Raw genomic sequence first — 24443 nt, 5'->3', positions numbered from 1 at the left:
CCTTAAATCTAGTGAACAGTTTATAAGATTTATTTAGTTATCTGAGACACAGGGATCTAAGTAGCAAACCAAAAAAAAAAAAAAGTTACAATGCCACAATATTTTGGTGTCACAAACAATATAAACACTAACTGTCCAACATGGCACAAATACATTCCAAGACTTCACAGCATCTTTAGGATAAAATTACAACCGAGAATACAAGACTGAAAATAAAACTGACATGTTAAACATCAGGATGGTTCCTGATCGATAAACATAGGATAAACAGTTTAAAAAAATGCAAAGGGAAATTAAACTCATTCTACAAATATGCGGCATTATGATGGATAAAAAAAATTATATTTTTGCATGTATTACTGTAAATTAATTGTCCACAAAGCCAAGGTTTAAAATAGGATGGCAGAACAGTTAAAAAAAAAAAAGGAGAGATCAAATTTGCTTTTAAGTATCATGACTAGTTTTCTTCAACAGATGCCAGATCTGCGGTGAAATCTTCCGATGCAGAGGTGACGTCATTTGCATTAGCTTCGACATCCTCGGATTGGCCACATTCAGCTGCATCTTCACCAACAGCCTCGGCTGTATTATCTCCAGTACCTTCTCCAGTCTGAGCCTCAAATGGATTTTCACCCTAGAAAAAAGTATTTTGAGAATATTAGCAGAAGGGTTTGATAAGTGGAGGTCCAGTGGATGGGTGAGAAATGCTAGATTTTAGCAAGCCAACTCCGCAGCATATTGCCCCAATGGGGAACCTGGTCCATCCCAATCACATGGACATGACAAGAGTTTGGAGCAGCAGGGCAAATGCCCACCACTGTTTAATTCCTTTAAGCCGTAGTCTGACACCATCGAGACAGCGATTAATAATGAGCGAGCATGCTCAGATAAGGTATTATCAGAGCACGCTTGTGTCCTACCCAAGTACTTTTTTGTGTTAGGCAATCCTTTTTGTGTTAGGAAATTTTGTGTTAGGCATGTGTTGTGGCTGTCAAACAGCTGCGGGACATGCAGCTGTGGCAACTCGAGCACGACGAAAATAATCGACTAGGATGAGCGTGCATGGATAACTTATCCAAGCACACCGGCTCACCACGAACAGCAACGCCACGGCAATCATTTGAGGTTGCAGATTTTGGCCTTCACTTATTTGGCATTTATCACCTCTCCAGTTGATAAGCAAGAAGCAACAACTCCTTTAAATCACCTGTTTGCAGCAGGACTAAACACCGGTACCTTAATGTTTTCTTTAAATGTGTTAGTCACCATAGACTAGTAGACAAAGTAATTTATACATCTGCTTATTCATTTAAAAAGTAGGACTATAAATCAAAGCAAATGTTGCTTCAAGAAGGAGTAGCCCACCCATCCCTCCACCAGTAGAAGAAAAAAAAAATGATTAGTCACAAGTAAAGTTACTTAAGAGTATTTATGCACAAATGAAGTCACCAGGCTCACAAGAGGAATCCATTAACTCGGTATTAGAATATACATACAAAACACTCAAGTGTCCTATAGAGTTACCTTACCTTCAAATACAGTTCATATCTTGCCTTTACAAGTGGATTATTCAAGATGCTTGTAGCTGTCAAAATGCTCTCTCTTTTTATTTGATCTTTATAGGCCTGAAGAAAAAAAAATTAAATTTTCATGTGTTTTTTTTTGCCACTGACCATTCACAGATATGTGAATAATTACAGTGTTGTAACAAATGAACAACCCTTCCCGAAAAGAGGCTGCGGAAGCAATGGGCCATTATTGCTAGGTGATTCAAAGAAACTAACTGCATTTGGCCACTGCAGAAGGGTTTACTACATGGCTCCCATTCAAATCAATTGACAACTAGATAAATGCAATCAGAGTCAGCGGCAGACCTTTATTTTCACTCAGTGGTTCTGTAAGATGGGGACAGGGGTTTTCCAGCATAACAGATTTGTACCAGCTGACAGTTACAGGAACCAGCCAGACAAGATGTACATTCTTACCAGTTTACTCTTGGAATGATCAGGAGACTTGAGGTGCAGCTGGACAGAGCTATGCAGCGCAGGGACATACACACTACAAGCACTGCAGTGCACAGTTTCCACCTTCATCATGTGATCATCAGGAGCAACTCCTAAAAGAAAATGCATGGTTTAATCAGACTAATTACCTTCTAAGGCTGCCTTCACACTAACAGTATTTGGTCAGTATTTTACATCAGTATTTGTAAGCCAAAACCAGGACTGGGTGATAAATGCAGAAGTGGAGCATATGTTTCTATTATACTTTTACTCTAATTGTTCCACTCCTGGTTTTGGCTTACAAATACTGATGTAAAATACTGACAAAATACTGATAGTGTGACGGCAGCCTAACAAAGTAGTGCTGGCAGCGCAAGAATCAAAAGCTCACCCAATAGATTGAAAAGTAAAATCGTTGGGCAACATTGATTTGAGAAGAACTAGTGACTGAACACCCTACTGTTTCTTTGTGACTAGTTTCCCTCAACAGTATCAGATTGGATTTTAGCACCATACCATTACCCAAATCAAGCCTGCAAGAACTACGCGATTTAAGAGTCTTAATTATAAAACTTAATTTCGATAAAGAGAAAAAGTTACAAGCTTGCTTCAAGCCAGCCAACCAAAGCAGAATTAAACATTGAGGGTCATAACCAAAAATTAGGAGCTTTACCTTCCATGATCTCCTTCTCTGGAGCTTTTACAGTTTCATTTTGGAAAGATTGTGCTTTACGTGCTGCAGTTTTCTTGAATTTGTTTACGATGCATTCCTAAGTGCATAAAAAATAAATTGTAAAACTCCCATGACCTTGTACTACCAGATGTCGACGGATTTTCAGCATGCCACTACTTTACAGATTACTATAGCAAGTTTTCTTCGAGTCACTGTGCAGTAAAGTTAATCACTGATGTGAAAGGGACTACGTCACAAAGTACAAAAAACAAACAAAAAAAAAAAACACTCCAAGCAAAACCATTAGCCTTGTTGTGCTCCATATGTGGATCTTAAGGCTGTAGTAAGGATGTTGGAGTATTATGTATCTGGTTTACACTGCCATGTGCTATACCTAGTGTAAGAACTACAAGTTATGGGGTACATCAGTTTTGCCTTGAGACTCTTTAGCCATTACCACTTTTTTTTCGCTTTATAAGACGCACCCCCAAAATTGGTGAAGAAAAATTTTTCTATGTTAAATAGGGGTCTGTCTTACAATGCCAGTGTCCGTCTTACAAATCATATATCCCTCATCCTGGTATCTATATAACCCCCATCCTGGAACACCTGCCCTCCCCCTGTGCTGCTGGCACACTTGCCCCCCCATTTCATCCTGGATATGGCCCTCCGTCACTATAAGCCCCCCTGCTGGCACGCACATGGCCCCCCTCTCTATATGCCCCGCTGCTGGCACTCACATGGCCCCCACCAGTCACTATATGCCCCCCTGCTGGCACATACATGATAAAACAAACAACTCACCTTCCGATGATGGCTCCGTGCTCCCAGCTCCTCGGTTGCACTTTGTTTCCCAGGCATCAGATCATGTGACACAGTGATGACTTCGGATGTCAGCACAGACACAGGAAGAGCCACGGGAGAACTGGGAGCACGGAGCCATCATCAGAAGGTTGAGTTAAGTGTTTGTGATTTTATCATGTGCGTGCCTGCAGGGGGGCCATGTAGTGACTGGGGGGGCCCCATGTGTGTGCCAGCGGTGGGGTTTCACAGAGTGACCGGGGGGTGGGGCCATATTCATGATTGGGGTGAGTGCAGGCATATGCAATGCTCCCCACCAACTCATGGCGGCTTCAACACTGAGGTGATGGACAGAGGGTGCAGTGAATATGTATGAGGCTAATGAGCGGGAGCACAGGACCTCCTGCAGTCTCTGCAGCCAGCCCACTTCAGTTCCCTGACACCACTTCAGAGCCGCCTCCCCTACAGCACACAGATTTGGATTATAAGATGCACCCCCAATTTCCCCCCAAAATTTTGAGGAACAAAAGTGGGTCTTATAATCCGAAAAATACGGTAAGCATTATCTCAAGAGATGTTCCTATAGATAAGGCAGGAAAGATATATACCTTTGTATTGTGTTAGTCAGTAAATAGAATAATATTTCTATGCCTGATGAAGAGGCCTGAGTAGTCTCGAAAGCCTGCAATTTGTTACCATCTTTTCAGTTAGCCATTAAAAAGGTATCAACCACTGAGGACTCAATTCTGAATATTATTCTATAGATAAGGCAGACAAACTAAAGCCAACTATAGACGTTACCGTTGTATGAATAGTTTAAAGCCAGGGAGCCAGTGTCACTAACCGTATATACTCGAGTATAAGCCAAGATTTTCAGCCCATTTTTTGGGGCTGAAAGTCCCCCTCTCGGCTTATACTCGAGTCATACCCGGGGGTCGGCAGGGGAGGGGGGCAGTGTAATTATACTTACCTACTCCCGGCACGGTCCCTGGACGTCTTTGCTTCTTCCAGCGCTGCAGATTCTTCCTGCACCGAGTGGTCACATGGTACCGCTCATTACAGAAATGAATATGCGGCTCCACCTCCCATAGAGGTGGAGCCGCATATTCATTTCTGTAATGAGCGGTAAGTGTGACCGCTCAGTACAAAAAGAAGATGCTGCGGTGGAAGAAGCAGGGACGCAGCGCCAGCAGTAGGCGAGTATACGGGGAGGGGGAGCGCAGAGCTGCGCGATATTTACCTCTCCTCGTTCCAGTGCGGCTCAGTCTTCAGCGTCCTCTGGCTGTGACGCTCAGGTCAGAGGGCGCGGTGACGTAGTCAGTGCGCGCCCTCTGCTGAACATCATTCCCGAAGACGGAGCCGCACGAGGAGCAGGTAAATATTGCCAGTGCCGGGGGTCCTGAGCGAAGAGAGGAGAGTATGTGATTTTTTTTTTATGGCGGCAAAAGCATATGGGGCAAGTGACTATATGGAGCATCTTAGGCTGGTTTCACATATGCGTTTAAAAATGCAGCGTTTTAAACGCAAACGCATTTGGTGAAAAAACGCATGTAAACGCTGCGTTTTTGACGCATGTGTTATTGCATGTTTTAATACAAACGTGGCGTTTTGACGCGTTTTTTCATGCGTTTGCGTTTTTTAAACGCATGATGAGAAGTGTGTGACAGTTGCCAATCATCAAAATCAACAAGAAAACCCACTATAAACAGAAATAGCTAGGGTTAGGATCCCTAGTAACGCTAGGGATCCTAACCCTACCCTAAGGGATCCTAACCCTAAGGGATCCTGATCCTGCCCCTAAGGGATCCTGCCCCTAAGGGATCCTAAACCCTAACCCTTAGGGTTAGGATCCCTAGGGTTACGGTTAGGGTTATGATCCCATTAGGGTTAGGATCCCTAGGGTTAGGGTTAGGATCCCTTTATAACCTTTATGGTGGGGGGGGGGGCTTATCAGTGTGTTTTGATTTTTTTCTATAAAAACGCAAGTGACTATACGGAGCATCTTATGGGGCCATAACACTTGTGCAGCACTATATGGGGCAAGTGGCTGTACGGAGCATCTTATGGGGCCATAACACTTGTGCAGCACTATATGGGGCAAGTGGCTGTACGGAGCATCTTATGGGGCCATAACGCTTGTGCAGCACTATATAGGGCAAATATCTCTATGGAGCATCTTATGGGGCCCTTATTACCCTTTATGCAGGATTATATGGGGCATATTTTAATATGGAGCATCTAACGGGGCCCATCAAACTTTATGGAGCATTATATGAGGCTCCTGATTCAATATGGATATTCAAAAACACTTAACCTACTGATGTCTCAATTAATTTTACTTTTATTGGAATCTATTTTTACTTTTGAAATTTACCGGTAGCTGCTGCATTTTCCACCATAGGCTTATACTCAAGTCATTAAGTTTTCCCAGTTTTTTGTGGCAAAATTAGGGGGTCGGCTTATACTCGAGTATATACGGCAATTTTCTAATAAAGTATATAACAGGACTTTATATTGTACTTACATGCAAGAACTCCATGACTGGTTTGTCAAATTTGGTTTGTTTTTGAATATGATCCAACATGTCTTGATGAGCTTGACTTTCCAAGTGTTCTTCAATACCCTTTTCATCAAAAGATCTGAACTTGCAGAAGGAGCATGTGAAGGCCATTCTGAAAATAGTGGGTTTTAAGTATTTGTTACCTTATGTAATGATAAAAGAGCAGATCAATGAATATAAAAAAAATGCATGCATAAATACATCTATGGGCCAACCCTTCGGTTTATGCCATTAATCCAGTGTAAAACAATTTGAAACATTGCAAAATAGTGCGTTTAGTGTTTAGGCTAGCTCTCCTAAATGGGGTTTTTTAGGAGTTTAGCCAGCACGGTCTGATCAAGAACTATCCTCAGTTCTCAATTATAAAAATAACATGGCAAAATAGTAAAAGCAGATAAATACCCATCCCCGTACTTCTCACTATTCTTCTCTCTTCTGCGCCTCTGTTTCTCTCTTCTTGCCTCTGTGCGGCGCTTTTCTTCCTCTTCTGCATCAACTGGCTCTGAAAGATGGAATGAAAAATAAATAAATAAATGTGCACTATAGCACACTACTATTAATATTCAGAGAAATTAAAACTGTCAAATAGAACTACTCATCCACTTGTCAGTCAGTAATAAGTAATTTCCCTGGTAAGACCTTTCCAACAACTGGAAGATTAAAACCACTGCAGATATTGCTCAGACAAACGATTTTGTATCAGAATGTCCCAAATCATACATTCCCTTGCTCTACATGAGCCAAAATATGCAAGGCTGAAGAGTGACTACTATTTCAATGTAAATACAAACCTCAATCAAAAATGTCTTATGGAATCGTTCAAATAAGAAAACAAAAAAAACACAAAAAAACAAAAACAAACTTAGGCTAAGGCTGGTTTCACATTTGCGTTTAAAAACGCAGCGTTTTAAAAGCAAACGCATTTGGTGAAAAAAGGCATGTAAACGCTTTTTTTAGAAGCGTGCGTTTTTGCATGTTTTAATCAAACGCGGCGTTTTGACGTGTCTACATGCGTTTTTTCCTGCGTTTTTGAAACGCATGATGAGAAGTGTGTGACAGCTGCCAATCATCAAAATCAACAAGAAAACCCACTATAAACTAAAATAGCTAGGGTTAGGATCTCTAGTAACCCTAAGGGATCCTAACCCTAAGGGATCCTAACCCTAAGGGATCCTAACCCTAAGGGATCCTAACCCTAAGGGATCCTAACCCTAAGGGATCCTAACCCTAAGGGATCCTAACCCTAAGGGATCCTAACCGATCCTAACCCTAAGAGATCCTAACCCTTAGGGTTAGGATCCCTAGTAACCCTAGGGATCCTAAGGGTTAGGATCCCCAATAACCCTAGGGATTTTAAGGGTTAGGTTTAGGATCCCTAGGGTTAGGTTTAGGATCCCTAGTAACCCTAGGGATCCTAAGGGTTAGGTTTAGGATCCCTAGGGTTAGGATCCCTAGTAACCCTAGGGGTCCTAAGGGTTAGGTTTAGGATCCCTAGGATTAGGTTTAGGATCCCTAGTAACTCTAGGGATCCTAAGGGTTAGGTTTAGGATCCCTAGGGTTAGGATCCCTAGTAACCCTAGGGATTTTAAGTGTTAGGGTTAGGGGTTGGCTTATCTGTGTATTGTGTTTTTCTATTAAAAAGCATGCGTTTAAAAACGCATGCAAACGCATGTGCTTTTTAAAAACGCATGCGTTTATATAGACAGCAATACGTTTTTTTACCGCAAAAAAAAGCATGCATTTTTTTGCGGCCAAAAAAAAAAAAACGCCGCTAGAAATTACTACATGTTGCATTTCTGCAACAAAACGCATGCATAGAAAAGATGCATGCGGCGGCAAAACGCATGCAAAAAAAAAAAAACACATGCGTTTTTAATGTTAAGTAAATGTTAAGGAAAAAAAACACCTTTTTTGCGCTAAAACGCAGCGGCAAAAAACGCAAATGTGAAACCAGCGTAAGTGCACACGTTGCAGAATTGCCGCGGAAATTTCAACGGCAATTCCGCAACTCCTGCCACGGGTATATCGCATGCGGAATTAGCATGCGTATTCCCGCTAACACTAACATTTTGCAAGCGTAATTAGCTTGCAGAGTGCTAGCGTTTTCCAGGCGATCTGTAGCATTGCTTTGAAAACTGACAGGTTGATCATACTTGTCAAGCAGTGTTTGACAAGTGTGACCAACGTTTTACTATTATGCTGCCTATGCAGCATCAATAGTAAAAAGATAGAATGTTGCTAATACTGGGTTGCTAATACATCAAGTTTGTAATGTTTACAGAATGTATTTACTCTGGCCCAGGTTGCGGCCCTACATATTTGTTCTAGCGTCGCACCCGCTCGTTCAGCCCATGATGCGGAGATAGCCCTAGTAGAATGAGCTTTAATTCCCTCTGGACAATCTACCCCTTCTGATGCATAGGCTTTTGAAATTACCGTTGTAATCCATCTAGCTATGGAAGCTTTAGAAGCTTTTTTGCCCCTATTTTTACCCCCAAACAAGATGAATAGGTTAGGGTCCCTTCTCCAGGATTTAGTGGCCTCTAGATAGACTAACACTGCTTGTCTGACATCAAGGGAGTGTAATGATTGTTCCTTTGCATTTGAGGGGTTTTCACAGAAAGATGGTAAGATTATCTCTTGGTTTCGGTTTTGTATTGAAGCTATCTTAGGGATAAATGATGGGTCTAATTTAAAATTATGTGATCGTGAACCTGAAGGTAGGGATCCCTAATAGATAAAGACTGCATTTCTCCAACTCTCTTAGCCGTCGTAATTGCTACAAGAAATGCGGTTTTCTAGGTACGGACTGGGATAGGCATATTTTCTCCTAAGGCAAAAGGATCCTTACATAGAGCCCTGAGGACTAAATTCAAGTCCCAAGAGGGAACTAATTGTCTAAAGGTGTGACGCAATCTCTGTATGGCTTTAACAAACCTAATTATCCATAGGTGTGAAGCTAAAGGATAGTGTAGGAAAATGCTGAGTGCCGAAATTTGTACCTTAAGGGTACTAGGCCTTAAGGTACCTTCACACTCAGCGACGCAGCAGCGATACCGACAACGATGTCGATCGCTGCAGCGTCGCTGTTTGGTCGCTGGAGAGCTGTCACACAGACAGCTCTCCAGCGACCAACGATGCCGGTAACCAGGGTAAACATCTGGTTACTAAGCTCAGGGCCGCGCTTAGTAACCCGATGTTTAACCTGGTTACCAGCGTAAAAGTAAAAAAAACAAACACTACATACTTGCCTTCCGCTGTCTGTCCCCGGCGCTGTGATTTCCTGCACTGACTGAGCACAGCGGCCGGAAAGCAGAGCAGTGACGTCACCGCTGTGCTTTCCGGCTGGCCGGCGCTCACAGCCAGTGCAGAGAAGCACAGCGCCGGGGACAGACAGCGGAAGGCAAGTATGTAGTGTTTGTTTTTTTTACTTTTATGCTGGTAACCAGGGTAAACATCGGGTTACTAAGGCTACGTTCACATTTGCGTTGTGCGCCGCTGCGTCGGCGACGCACAACACAAATAAAGATGCACCAAAACGCACGCAAAAACGCTGCGTTTTGCGACGCATGCGTCGTTTTTTGCCGAAATTTGGACGCAAGAAAAATGCAACTTGTTGCGTTTTCTGCGTCCGACGCTTGCGGCAAAAAAAAACGCATGCGTCGCACAACGCAGCACAACGTATGTCCATGCGTCCCCTATGCTAAATATAGGGGCGCATGACGCATGCGTTGCCGCTGCGTCGCCCGACGCAAACACGCAAAACGCTAATGTGAACGTAGCCTAAGCGCGGCCCTGCGCTTAGTAACCCGATGTTTACCCTGGTTACCAGCGAAGACATCGCTGAATCGGCGTCACACACGCCGATTCAGCGATGTCTGCAGGAAGTCCAGCGACGAAATAAAGTTCTGGACTTTCTGCAGCGACCAACGACATCACAGCAGGATCCTGATCGCTGCTGCCTGTCAAACTGAACGATATCGCTAGCCAGGACGCTGCAACGTCACGGATCGCTAGCGATATCGTTCAGTGTGAAGGTACCTTAAATCCCATGCTGAATCCAGATTGCAGAAAGTCCAGCACTCTGGGAACATCCGGCATCACGGTAGATCCACCACCTTCTATACAAAATCTCTTCCAGATCTTGTAGTAAATTGCCGAAGTTACCGGCTTTCTACTTGCTTGGATAGTTGAAATGACTCCATCTGATAAACCCCGAGCCTTCAACATGTCCCTTTCAGGATCCAAGCTGAAAGGTGTAGCTTTTCTGGGTCTTGGTGTAAAGGTACCTTCACACTGAACGATATCGCTAGCGATCTGTGACGTTGCAGCGTCCTGGCTAGCGATATTGTTCAGTTTGACACGCAGCAGCGATCAGGATCCTGCTGTGCCATCGTTGGTCGGTGCAGAAAGTCCAGAACTTTATTTCGTCGCTGGACCTCCTGCAGACATCGTCACCGCTGTGCTCTGCTTTCTGGCCAGCGCTTACACAGTGCAGAGAAGCACAGCGCCGGGGGACAGACAGCGGAATGTAAGTATGTAGTGTTTTTTTTTTACTTTTATGCTGGTAACCAGGGTAAACATCGGGTTACTAAGCGCGGCCCTGCGCTTAGTAACTCGATGTTTACCCTGGTTACCAGGGGACCAGCATCGTTGGTCGCTGGAGAGCTGTCTGTGTGACAGCTCTCCAGCGACCAAACAGCGACGCTGCAGCGATCGGGATCGTTGTCTAGATCGCTGCAGCGTCGCTAAATGTGACGGTACCTTAAGACCGGACCTTGATAAATAATGTTCTTCCATGGAGGACGTTTGATTGGGTTCTCTTGTCATGGCTCCCAGCAGCGGAAACCAGCTTCTTTTCGGCCAGAATGGTACAATCATCAGGACTGTTGCTTGGTCTTCCTGAATTTTCCTGAGCACCAACGGAATGAGTGCCAATGGAGGAAACGCATAAACTGTATGATCATGTTTCTAAGACTTTTGTCTTTCTTTTGGTAGAAAGGACTCTCTGCAAGTTGAATCCAGAAGCACTCCCAAGAATACCTTCCGAGATTCTGGTTTTAGACAAGATTTTTCCTGATTTACAACCCATCCCAGATGTTCTAGCACCGTTATGGTTCGATCTCTGTAGGAGTAGGGTACTTTCTGATCGAGCCACCAGGAGAAAATTGTCCAAATAAGGAATTATTGTAATTCCTTGGCTTCTTAGGTATGCAACAACTTCTGCGATCAGCTTCGTGAATATCCTTGGGGCTGAAGCCAAACCAAAACCAAATGGGAGACATTGAAACTGGAGGTGGCAGGTCTGATCCGATAAATATACCGCGAACCTCAGAAGTTCCTGAGAGATTGGATGAATTGGAACCTGATAATACGCACTCTTCAGGTCGAGAGTGCACATTACTGAGTTTTTGTCTATGAGATAGATGGTTGATCTTATGGATTCCATCTTGAACCGTTTGTATTTGACCCAAGCATTTAATGGTTTTAGATTTATGATGGTGCGACTTTCCTCTGATGGTTTCGGGATTGAGAATAGGGAAGAGTAGTGACCCCTGCCTATTTTTGATGCGGGAACCCCAACTATGACCTGGGAACTGAAAAGTTCCTGAAGGTCAGAGCATTGGGAGAATCGGCAGCCACCGACGTCGGTAAGATATATCTTTGGGGTGCCGGGGATACTAGTTCTATTTTGTAGCCTTTGGATATTATGTTTAAGAAACTTGTTTTGTGTGATCTGACCCCAGTTGTTAAGGAAAAACCTGAGTCTGCCCCCTATGCCTATGGCGTCATTGCCTCCTAGGTCTAGCGCTTGATCCAAAAAGGGAATTTTTTCCCCTTCTGCTTTGAGTATAGGAGCCTTTATAGGACCCTCTATTGCAGGGGTCCCCAACTCCAGTCCTCAAGGCCCACCAACAGGTCATGTTTTCAGGATTTCCTTTGCATTGCACAGGTGATGCAATTATTACCTGGGCAAGACTAAGGAAATTCTGAAAACATGACATGTTGGTGGGCCTTGAGGACTGGAGTTGGGGACCCCTGCTCTATTGGATCTCCACTGTTCTCTGTATTCGGGTTGTTTACGGGGTGGCGGCCTTCTCCGAAAAGGCTGAAACCTTTGGGGTTTATCCTCAGGGAATCCCTTCTTATTATCCGACGCAACCTCCAAGATATCATCTAACGCCTGTCCAAATACCCGGGATCCTGCAAAGGGAATGGCACACAACTTATTTTTAGAGGAGTTATCTCCCGACCAGGATTTAAGCCATATGGCTCTACGGGTTGCATTTGATAAAGAGCTATTTCTCGCCGCAAATCTCACAGATTCGGCTGAAGTATCAGCCATGAAAGCTGTAGCTGATTTTATAATGGGAAGGGAAGAAATTATTTCCGCCCGTGGGGTTTTATTAATCAAGTGTTCCTCTAACTGCCCCATCCATATGAACATGGACCTTGCCGCAATATTTGCCCGGATCAGGGCTGCTGACGTCTCCCAAGCACGACGTAGGAGAATTTCTGCCTTGCGGTTCATAGCATCCCTGAGGCTTGATGAATCCTCAAAGGGAATAGAAGTCTTTTTAATAACTTTAGCTACAGGAACATCGACCTTAGGGATTTCTTCCCACGTCTTGACATCCTCCGGATCAAATGGTAGACGACCCTTAAATTCACGGGACATCACTAGTCTACGCTCTGCTTCTTTTCATTCTTGCAGTATCATCATCCGGATATGTTCGCTTACAGGGAACACCGTCTGCTTCTGAGATGTTAATCCTCCGAACATCAGATCCTGTCTGGATTTTGGACGCGGCGGCTCTTCCTTCAATTGCATAGTATTCCTCACTGCTTGTACTAAATCTTCCGTGTCTTCTACCGGGAAGAGGTATTTCCTTCCCTGATCTTGTTCTTCCCCTGGAAGTTCTCCCTCTTCCTGATCAGAGCTTCTGAAGTCTGAATCTTCATTTCATGATTTATCCATGTCATCCTGCTCTGGATCCCATCTGGGCCTCTTACGGCTCGGGCCTGGACTATAGCTGTGCCGTTCTGATATGGTAGCCAGGGAAGCCTGTACTTCTTCCCTGATTAAACTCCTCATTTCAGATAAGAATGTTGGCTGCTCTTCTCTTACAACTTTAGAAATACAGACGCTGCAGAGTGCTTTTTTGTACGCCTCTGGAAGCTTTACATGGCACATGGAGCAACGGCTAGATTTTGCCGAGGCCTTGCCTGGCTTTTTTGCCGTTGAGGAGTGTTTGAGGGGGATCTTTGTCCTAATAATACAATAGGGACTGGGCTCGGTGTCTATGTGTGCGCTGAGGTGTATTTGCGCTATGCGCATTACCCCAACAGCCTCACTTCTGACTTCAACATCATCCTTTGTTTCAGGCATCCTGACACGATCCTGTGGATCTTGTGATAAATCAGCCTCCGATCGTCTGAAATGCAGGTACTGCACCAGTAGACACTTAGGCAGCCAGACTGATTAAATCAAATCTGGCGCCTGCCGTTCCTCCACGCTGTGTAAACCAGCCCAGATACACCGCCGACGTCACCGGAAGTGACTCCAGCTATTCTCCCCTTTACTTCCGCATTCCACAATGTGGAACGCACGCTGGGCCTCCGCTGACGTCACCAGAAGTGACGATGGCTATTCCCCACAGACGTCACCAGAAGTGTCGCACTATACCGAGTCCTCTGTGATCCAGTGTGGAGCATCTCATTCCGGCGCCTCTTCTGGCACCTGAGCCCAGAGCCCCCCACCAGGATGGGGGGGGGGGGGGGGGAGGCTCTACCCAGGAGCCCGTCCGCTCGACTGGTCTCTGTGGCAGAGGGACTCCCCACCGGGAAGTTTCTGCCATGGGCCGCTGGACGGGGGGGAAGGATATTGGACCAGCCGCACGATCCCCCTGAGCCTTCCATTAAGCCTCTTGCACGCGTGCTTGCTCCCTCCATGCAGGGACAGGAAAAAACACTGAAGGAAAGGGGGAGGAGTGGGACCTTTTAACCTCTCGTGTGTTTTTTCCTGTCCCTGCAAGGAGAAGGGGACGTCCTCCAGTGTGCTGTCAGGGGGACGTCCTGGAAAAAAATAAATAAATAAATCATGATATTCTCACCTTCCGTCCGACAGCCTTTCCAGCTCCTCGCGATGCTCCTGTCCCAGTAATGCTTTGCGGCATGACCCCAAATGACGTAGTGGTCTCACGAGACCGCACGTCATCACAGCTCATTTTCGCAAAGCATTATTGGGAATGGGAGCGTCGCGAAGAGAGCAGGAAAGCTGCACGGGATGCTGGAAGGGGAGAATAGCACTATTTTTTATTTTATTTTTTAACAATTATATGGTTCCCAGGGTCTGGAGGAGAGTCCTCTCCTCCACCCTGGGTACCAACCGCAAATGATCCGCTTACTTCCCGCATGGTGGGCATAGCCCCATGCGGGAAGTAAGCGGATCAATGCATTTCTATGCGTGCGGAATCACCGCGAACATGCTGCGGTTTTTTCCGAAATGCGATTCCGCTGTGGAAAAAAACGCAGCATGTGCACAAAAAATGCGGAATACATTCTAATAACAGGATGCTTAGTTTTTTTTCACGGTTTTATCACGTTTTTAAAGCAAAAGAAAAACAAAAAACACGCGAAAATTCCTAAACATGTGCACACAGCTTTACAGACATCCAACAACCATAGCGTGTAAATTTATGCTTCAGATTTTCAGCACAGATATCAATGAGCTGGGTAAAATCCTCATTGAAGGAAACATCCAAAATAAAATCTACGTGCAAGAAATGCCTATTTTGCTGAGGACTGCACTGCATAGCCATAACAGATTATTGCTGCAAACTGAATCCATAACCAACCCATAAACAATTCACATTTGCAGTTTTGCGCTTATTACTATATGGAATATGTTGCAGTAAATATTACCTGGTGCTGGGGTACTTTTTACATTTTGGTTTCCTCCAACTTTTGTCAGCTTTGGTTTTTTGCCAAAAGTTCCAGGTTGCTTGAAAGGAGGTGGTTGGCCTAGCTTTCTCTTAATTCCTCGGACCATGCCACCAGCCGCCATAGGCTGGTACTTAGGGAATTCCAACATACCAGGTCTACGCATGCCACGGCCAAGTTGCTAAAATTAGTGTAAAAAACAAGTTAGCCTACTAAGAATAAAAAGCAGTATTAAAAATTTTCCCTTTCCAAACCAAGTGGCACTAGTAATATACAGAACCACATTGATCTGTAAAGAGCTACGGAAAAATAGTAGTAAAAATTGTAGATTAAAAAAAACAAAAAAAAAAAAAAAACACATGCTCTCCCCCTCCCCAAAATAACACAAAGAAAACTTACACATTACAAGTTTATCAAATTCTTATTAAAGGTGCAATGCATTTTAAAAAATTACATGAAGGAAGAAATAATATTTACTGAAAGCTAAAAAATTCCCTTGGGGCAAAAGGGTGGAACACCCTAGGCCCTTTATTGTGGCAGGATTGTGTGAATTTACATTAAGTTGAGTATTTGTAAAGGAGAAGTTACCATAGATAATGGAGGAGTTACATATAACTAAGGTAGTCTATGGCTGCATTGAGGGGAAAATAGCACAGAATGCTGCGCTTTATAGTTTCATGGTAATATCAGGGTTACCATGACAGAAAAGCCAATAGACCACACAAGTCCACTGGAGTACCATTGGAAGTCTATCATGTGACAGATCCATGGTTGAATTCTGTTTTTCCACCTATTTGAAAAGGAAGAAAACTGAAATTCCTGAACATGTGAGTGAATTAAGCCCAATATGAATTAGACAATATGCGAGAAGTCATGCCATGGTCAACTCCCTACGGGAATGAACGCTCACATGTTGCCTCTTAGGGAAGGGCTCCAACATGACTTAGTGTCACTTTAAAGCCATAAAAAGTGAGTAACCGCAGTCTTATGGTTTTCCTATGGGGCTTTTTGTAACAACCAAAAGAAGTCTAACCATGTCAGATTCTTGTGATTTTCATTACAGATTTAATCCTATGCTCTAGAGGCAAGATGCAAGAGTTAAAGAACAAAGTTTAGAGTAGGGAGAAGAAGCTATACAAACATGACAACCATTAAGGGAAGAGTCAGACAGCCGTATTAATCGGACCAGATCAGAACACAGTGCACGGGCTGGCCGGCTGCTCTTCCGACCTGAGTGTGACAACTGCATATGTCCCGCTCAGGTTGGGAGAGCTGCCGACCAGTCCGAGTATTATGTTCTGATCACCATCCAATTTACATGGCCGCCTGATTTTTTCCCTTATACTGAACACTGAAAATTATGATGAAACATTTTACTATAATACATTGCACCTTTAACCTACTCAGAACTTCAAAAAGGTCTTCTTGTAACCTTTTGTAATTTTTTTTTTTTCAGTTATTGCTTTAATAAGGCTAAAGAAGACTATATTTCTTTATAAACAGAACAAGCTATTTAGAAAAATATTTCTTTCACTTGGAAAGAATTTAGCAAATATGGGCAAATTCCCAGTTGAACCTTTAAAGCATTACTTCTTTAAAAGTCAGCTTTCACACTGGGAATACATAAACGTCCATGCAATAGCTTATGGACAATTTGCCATTTTAAAGTTCTGGTCTTCAAATAATTCAAAGTGACTATCAAAAAGAATCTGAGAAGATTCTGTACTTACTCCTCCTCTGCCACGGCCTCTGCCTGCTGCTGGTCCTCCAAAAGCATCATTGCTTCTGCCGCCAAATGCACCGTCGGAATAAGCAGGCATTCCTCTTCCCCGAGAGCCTACTGTTGCAGGCTTCATATAGGGCGAAGAAAAAGAGCCGCCGTAGGAAGAGTAATTGTCTCTTCCTCTCTCCTCCATAAACCCAGTCCTTACTTTTGCTCGTGTGAATGACGGATCCCAGCTAGACCCGCCCTGGTTTCTAGTTTCATAAGAGTCAACGCTACTCCGGTATGGGGTCTCATATCGATCATCATAACTATTTCCGTAGCCTTGATCGGATTCATTATAACCATAGCCAGATCTGTACAGATCTCGCCCACCCACAGAAGACCTGGAGTCAAAAGACTCATAAGGTCCATACCTGGAAGAATTGACGTGAGGAGAAAAATAGAGGTCAGCTTTCCAGAAAAATACAAAACATCAAACATGAGTTGACATTTATCAACTTTACATCAAATTTGATATTATAAGAGCATCAACTAACCTAATATCTTAAAGTTAATAGCTTATAAAGGCAAACCTGCCAAATGCTGGATGGTCAATAGAATTGAAATGACCAAACAGATTGGAGTTTTGCTTTAAAGTAAATCAACGCCCAACCCAAGCAGATTAGATCTTGACAGAATGTTCAGATTTGAAACGCTTGCGTTACTTTTATGTAGGCCGCTTTCAAAGCGTACAAGTAGCATACAGTTTCAGATATTAGTTTAGTTTGCATTCTATCAGAGCATAAAATGCTCAGTTTTACTTAACAGGAGAGAAATCATATTTAAGTTTACTATTGCTAGCTATATAAAACCATTTGAAGAAATACAACACATTAAGATTTCTTTCCATAATGCAAACAAAACAAAGGATTGCTAATTTGTTGCTGAAAATGCAGAATAATTAAAAAGGACTTTTTACATGCAATTCAAACCTTCTAACCCAATCCTTTAAGTAGCAGGCTGCCAGACATCTGAACACCACAAATTGGGGGCATAGTTACAACAATTAGAGAAATATTTGTTTTAAAAAAATAAAAAATTCTATCCTTCTCATTTTTTTTTTTACAGGAATGGTAAATTGGATTGCAAAATTGACTGAAATCTGGCAACAAAAGTTCACAACTTCTTGTATCAAATTTAATTCAACATTGGAAATTACACTGTGCACGTCTATTAAAAGTGGGATCATGTGCAACATCTGCCCAAGGCCAACAGATGTAAAAATTATTATTTTTTTTTTTTTTGGGGGGGGGGGGGGGGGGCGCATGGCAGTTTGGCATGGATTGATTAAAATGTGAAGGGAGGCATGCATGCCGTCCAGAGCACCCATGGATGCAGAACAGGCCACTCCAGAAGCAGTGTTTGCATCTGAAGTCCCACCACTTAAGCAGTCGTGTGACTAGAAGTGAGCTGCATTTGATGTTTCTCCAATGCTGTGCTCTTCTAGTCACCTGACTGCTGTAGCCAATTACAAGCTGCGGAGGACCTAGGCCTTCGAAAGAGGCCAGACAGCTTTGGTTGGAACCTCCGAAGTGACCTGCTCCAGATCCGTGGGGGCATGCCTATTGCATTAAGTCAATTCAGAGCTAAAAAGAAGATTTTTACTGTGGGCCAACCTCATCAAAAAGAACCTCTCACGTTGAAAATGGTACCTGATCTGAAGACAGTATTGCTTTAGCGGATGAAGAGCTGATTAGATTTATATACAATTTTTGTGGTAAAAGTTTCAGTAAACCTTGCATTTCATTTAGCAAAATCCCTGGTGTGTGCACAAGTCAAGCGTGTGGTTGCATTCACTGATTGACAGTCTTCCCTGTATGAATGCATGGAGAAAGCTATCAAAAAATGAACGAACAGCGCCACATCCAGGTGTAGTAGTGGGAAAAAAAACAACAACTTTATTCTGCCATAGAAGAGTGCACTTCGATGGCGGAATAAAGTATTTTTCTACTAAAGTCTTTTTTTCTACTACTACACCTGGATGTGGCACTGTTCATTCATTTTTTGATTGCTGGATTTTTCCCAAGAGTGTTCCTTGGATCTGGAACGAGCACCCCAGTATAGTGAGTGCCGTCAGCTTCTTCTATATGCTTGCATACAGAAATCTGTCAGTCAATCACTGTGTAGGACGACCCATTAGATTATTATTATGCATACAAACCAGGAATTCAAGGGATAAATTAGAAGTGTAAAGTATGATAACGTTATGGACAATAAACAGTGAAATATGGGCAAACACTGAGAAAGCTTTCCCTGCAAAAACACTATCTGGTTTTCATGTTAACGAGTTACACTTTAATATACTTTGTTTTAATTCCTCACCATTTTCAAAATATTACTTTGCAGTCAGAATGAGAACAGCCTGCTATGCTATACATCTACAGACTAGAAATCGGTCAATTCTGTTCTCAAATGAGGGATAAGTATTCTGTATGTGGCCATTTAGCTCAGAACATTAAACAAACTACAAACACTACTGCAAGCTAGCAGAAGTTTTTGATGGTGCACATAAAATTCTGACAACTAGACTCAATGCAATTTCAGTCACTGAGTGCAAACTATGGTGGAATTTGCTAGAAATTGAAACAAAGTATTAGGATGTTGTAGCTCTTTTTTACTGATACATTCTTAACCTGTATGTGAAAATTTTTTATTTGAGGTTTCATCTCGTCATTTATGGTACAAGTTTTGTCTCTAAGCAGCTGAAGATGAGCAAATTAACGTTAAACATGAAATGTTCAATATTCCTGGGCTACACAATATCCACCACTTACCTCTCAGTAGAATTATCCATACTAAAGTTATCCATGCCACGGCCATAGGATGTATGCCCGTAATCCCGTTCCATGCCTGAAAGATTTAAGTACGTAGAATTCCTAAATCAGTAACTTCCTTGCACACAAACAATGCCTAAAGTAGATCAATATGGAAAGACTTGATGGTTGCCTGATTCTAACGCATCGGGTATTCTAGAATATTCATGTGCGCGTAGTAGATTGGCCAGCCGCGTAGCAGATTGGCCAGCCGCGTAGTAGATTGGCCAGCCGCGTAGTAGATTGGCTACAGCACAGAGCCACGTAGTATATTGCACAGGCCATGTAGTATATTGGCCAGCCACGTATGACAGGTGAAAAAAACAAAACAAAAAAAAAAACCACATACTCACCTTCCGCAGGCGCGTTGTAGCACTGTCCACGGATTAGCGTTGGCGGCGGCCATCTTCAGGAGGGCTCGGCTTCCCGGGGCTTCAGGAAAATGGCCACGGGATGCCACGCGTGCGCAGATGGAGATTGCGGCGGCCATTTTCCTGAAGCAGAGTTCCATTGCAAGTGGCAGGGCTGGTGTGAGCAGGACCTATGATGACGTCGCGGTCACATGACCGTGACGTCACGGCAGGTCCTTGTCGCACACCAGCCCTGGGACGGGACCTCACCTCAAGCTGCCACTTGCAATGGAGCGGTCCCGGGAGTGTGGCGAGAAGCGAGAAAGGCGGCGGAGGGCGAATATAGCAGGTTTTTTGTTTTTTTTAATTATTTTTAACATGCATATTTTTACTATTGATGCTGCATAGGCAGCATCAATAGTTAATAGTTGGGGGACACACAGGGTTAATAGCAGCGGTAACGGAGTCTGTTACACCGCGGGCCGTTACCGCTGTCATTAACCCTGTGTGAGCGGGATTACGGAGCGGGCGCAGGGTAGTGAGTGCAGGGGAGTGACTAATCAGACTGTGACCGTCGCCGATTGGTCGCGGCAGCCATTACAGGCAGCTGCCGAGACCAATCAGCGAACGAATAACCGTGACAGAAGGACAGACAGACGGAAGTGACCCTTAGACAATTATGTACATAGATGCCAAGGAAGACCCATCACAGCTTATAAGACGACAAGTGCTTGGAAGATGCCGGTGCAAATATGTTTGACTTATTTTAGTTACCTAATTTTATAAAACAATAAAAGAATAGTCTAAATGAAGAAAACTGCAATACTGAATAGCAGATCTGTAAAAGGCATACAAAATTAAACATCTCTGGCCCCTTCTCACTATAGCAATAATAAGTTAGCTGATGCTTTAAGGTACCTTCACACTAAACGACGCTGCAGCGATCCAGACAACGATCCGGATCGCTGCAGCGTCGCTGTTTGGTCGCTGGAGAGCTGTCACACAGACCGCTCTCCAGCGACCAACGATGCCGGTAACCAGGGTAAACATCGGGTTACTAAGCGCAGGGCCGCGCTTAGTAACCCGATGTTTACCCTGGTTACCTTCCTAAAAGTAAAAAAAACAAACACTACATACTTACCTACCGCTGTCTGTCCCCGGCGCTGTGCTTCTCTGCTCTGACTGTGAGCGCCGGGCAGCCGGAAAGCAGAGCGGTGACGTCACCGCTCTGCTTTCCGGTCGCTGTGCTCACAGCCAGAGCAGAGAAGCAAAGCGCCGGGGACAGACAGCGGTAGGTAAGTATGTAGCATTTGTTTTTTTTACTTTTAGGATGGTAACCAGGGTAAACATCGGGTTACTAAGCGCGGCCCTGCGCTTAGTAACCCGATGTTTACCCTGGTTACCAGCGAAGACATCGCTGAATCGGTGTCACACACGCCGATTCAGCGATGTCAGCGGGAGAGCCAGCGACCAAAGAAAGGTCTGGCCCTCTAGCCCCGACATCACAGCAGGATTCTGATCGCTGCTGCGTGTCAAACTAAACGCTATCGCTAGCGAGGACGCTGCAACGTCACGGCTCGCTAGCGATATCGTTTAGTGTGAAGGTACCTTTAGACCAGTGTTCCCCAACTCCAGTCCTCAAGAGCCACTAACAGGTCAGGTTTTCAGGATTTCCTTAGGGTATGTGCATATGTTGTGGATTTTGCTGCGTATCCGCAGCAGATTGGCCATGAGTTTCCAGTACCATGTAAACCTATGGAAAACAAAATCCGCAGTGTGCATGCTGCGGAAAATACCACGCGGAAACATAGCGTTGTTTATTCCTCAGCATGTCACTTCTTTGTGCGGATTCCGCAGCGGTTTACACCTGCTCCATAATAGGAATCAGCAGGTGTAAAACTGTAGGTGAAATCTGCACAAAAATCACGAGAAATCAGCACTAATTCTGCAGGAAATCCGCACCACTTTCAGCAACATTTGCATGTGGCCTTACCATTGCCCAGGTGATAATTGCATTACCTGGAAAGGCAAGAATTCCATCACCTGTGCAATACTAAGGAAATCCTGAATACCTGACCTGTTGGTGGCTCTTGAGGACTGGAGTTGAGGAGCACTGCTTTAGGCCATGTTCACACAAGATGTTTCTGCTTTTTCTGCAGCAAAACAAAGCAGGTTTTGCTTGGTTAGTCTTGCATTTTTTGCCATGACATTTGCCTCTTGGGCATGATGATGCCAGAACATAGCTGAACACTGGGGGGAGAAAATGAACTTTATTCCCTTCTGCAGTGTTTGGGTTTCAGTCATTGCTAAGTATATCCAGTGCTGGCTGTTAGCGCACCCCTGACGGACACTCACTCTGTGGGCCGGGACAGGGGCACAGTTACAGCAACTTCCCTGTATACTGAGAGGTAATATTTTTATCCATGCATTATGTAGCGCCTGAAACCTGAGCACTGTGGGGGAAATAAGGTTTGGTTAAGTGCAGGCAGGTAATAAAGCTATTGACCTGCAGTTTCACCCCATATCTTCAGGATAATGGAGATTTTAGCATTTGGGGAAGAAATTTCTACAGGAAGAACATTATTGCTGCAGATTTCCCCCCATTTATTAGTATGAGTGATGATGTTCGTCCTTCGTTTTCGAAGATGACCATGACTTCAGGGGTTAGAAGAGAATTAAAAGTTATGGGTCCGGAGGTGGCTGATGAGTCCATGGATGAAATCTGCAGGTCACAAAGGAGCATCGTGTGGGCGAGATGTCGCCATTCTCACTCACTTTGGTGGCATTAGGAAACCCTTTTAAGGCTATGTGCACACGTTGCAGATTATTTGCGGTTTTCTAGTGTTTATGCGCTATAAAAACGCTATAAGGCTGTGTTCACACGTTCCGGTTTTTTCCGATAAAAACGCTATAAAACCGCAAAAAAACGCATACAATAAGCATCCCATCATTTAGAATGAATTCCGCATGTTTTGTGCACATGATGCGTTTAATTCCGCAAAAAAAACGCATCAGGCACAAAATCCGGACATGCTCTATCTTTTTGCGTTTTTTTTGCGGATTTCCCACTCCAAAATGCATTGGGAAGTGTCCGGAAAAAACCGCGGCAAAAACGCGTCAAAACCGCTGCAAAAACGCACGCGGATTTCATGCAGAAAATGTCCGGAATTGTCAGGAATTTTCTGCATGAATTCCTGAACGTGTGCACATAGCCTAAAACCGCAAATAATCTGCTTACATTAAGCATCCTATCATTTTTAATGAAATCCACAATTTCTGTGCACACGATGTGCGTTTTTCCGCATGAAAAACGAATTGCGGAAAAATAATGAATTTGTCCTATAATTTTGCGTTTTTTTCGCGGATTTCCCACTGTCTAATGCATTGGGAAATGTCCGGAAAAAACCGCGCAAAGAAACGCGTCAAAACCGCGCAAAAAACGCATGCGGATTTCATGCGGAAATCTGGCAGAAATGAACGGATTTCCACAGGAATTTTCTGCATGAATTCCTGAACGTGTGCACATAGCCTTGAACCACGAATCCGCACCGTGCGCACAGGCCCTCAGGGCAGTAATGAGGCCGGCAGACGGCAGCCACATCCTACAGTCACAGGAGCGGTGCAGGCAGGAGGAACAAAGAGCCGCTCGCACTACAGCAGCCGGGAAGGGACATTTCCTGCCGCCACTCACTACCCGTCTGGGGATTTGTCCTTGGAGCGTGACAATGGCCGAGCGGCGACTCCTGGGGGAGAGGAATGGCGGAACATACTGCGGACATGAGCAGACACGAGGCCTCCTCCGTCCGTCCGCGCAGTGAGGCCGCCGCCATCTTGGGGAGCAGCCACCGCCTGCCCCGCGGATGCACGAGGCCTCACTGCCGCTTCGTCACGGCCCGGGCCCCGCGACACATCGTCAGAGCCGGTCTCACACCGTCATTCACAGCATCCTGCTCACACAACACGGTCACACAGAGACGTACACAGCGCAGCGACGATGAGAACAATGGCGGCGGCCGCCATGTTAGCCGAGAGGAGCCTCCACCCTGAGGTAACGGCGCGGACAGCGCGGGGCCGCTCACCTGCGAATGTAGAGCAAGACGACTGTGACTGTGCGAAGTGTCCTCGGTCGGTCCGGCGTCTCCTCCTCGTGTCCGGGTGACTGCAGGGAAGACGCTAATGAGAGCTCGCTGCTTACTAGGCGCCACAGAAATGGCTGAAACAGAGAAGGGCGTGACCGAAACCGCACCCGGGACGCGATTGGCCGGTTACGGAATAATCAATCACGTGGGATGAAGGGGGAGGAGTGCTCCGCCCCCTGCAACACTATTCAGAGGGGATTGAGGCCCCCGGCAGTGGTGGGACTAGAATGGAGGAGCTGCAGCGAGGGCCTTAGAGATACTCTCCGGCAGTGGTGAGACTAGAATGGAGGGGCTGCAGGGGGGGCCTCAGATAATCCCCGGCAGTGGTGAGACTAGAATGGAGGGGCTGCAGGGAGGGCCTCAGATAATCCCCGGCAGTGGTGAGGTGACTAGAAT

General features: G+C 44.6%; 1 protein-coding gene across 2 annotated transcripts; it reads right to left on the bottom strand.

Moving 5' to 3' along the window:
* Positions 1–14: 14 nt before the first annotated feature.
* Positions 15–24161, bottom strand: ZNF326 (zinc finger protein 326). 2 transcript variants are annotated; one of them, XM_069737540.1, is made up of 10 exons: positions 23988–24161; positions 19520–19595; positions 16711–17119; positions 14963–15161; positions 6440–6539; positions 6002–6149; positions 2677–2773; positions 1986–2116; positions 1530–1625; positions 15–634 (listed from the first exon to the last, which is right to left on the bottom strand). In XM_069737540.1, the coding sequence occupies exons 2-10, from the start codon at positions 19591–19593 to the stop codon at positions 458–460; spliced, it is 1431 nt and encodes a 476-aa protein (XP_069593641.1). In that variant the 5' UTR covers positions 19594–19595; positions 23988–24161; the 3' UTR covers positions 15–457. The 2 variants fall into 2 exon arrangements, with proteins under 2 accessions (XP_069593641.1, XP_069593642.1); XM_069737541.1 differs by having other exon boundaries at positions 6452–6539.
* Positions 24162–24443: the final 282 nt, after the last annotated feature.

Source organism: Ranitomeya imitator, chromosome 8 (assembly GCF_032444005.1).
Source record: "Ranitomeya imitator isolate aRanImi1 chromosome 8, aRanImi1.pri, whole genome shotgun sequence".
In the NCBI taxonomy this organism is placed as follows: domain Eukaryota; kingdom Metazoa; phylum Chordata; class Amphibia; order Anura; family Dendrobatidae; genus Ranitomeya; species Ranitomeya imitator.
This window is presented reverse-complemented; position numbering and strand designations above follow the sequence as displayed.

Bases quoted from the DNA above. Each gene is read 5' to 3' on its own strand.
- ZNF326 (XM_069737540.1), bottom strand. From the start codon at position 19,593: ATGGAACGGGATTACGGGCATACATCCTATGGCCGTGGCATGGATAAC. The intron at 15,162-16,710 runs GTAAGTACAGAA...CACTAATTTTAG, and splicing joins GAGGCCGTGGCAGAGGAGGA to CAACTTGGCCGTGGCATGCG. The intron at 1,626-1,985 runs GTAAGAATGTAC...TTTTTTCTTCAG, and splicing joins ATCATTCCAAGAGTAAACTG to GCCTATAAAGATCAAATAAA.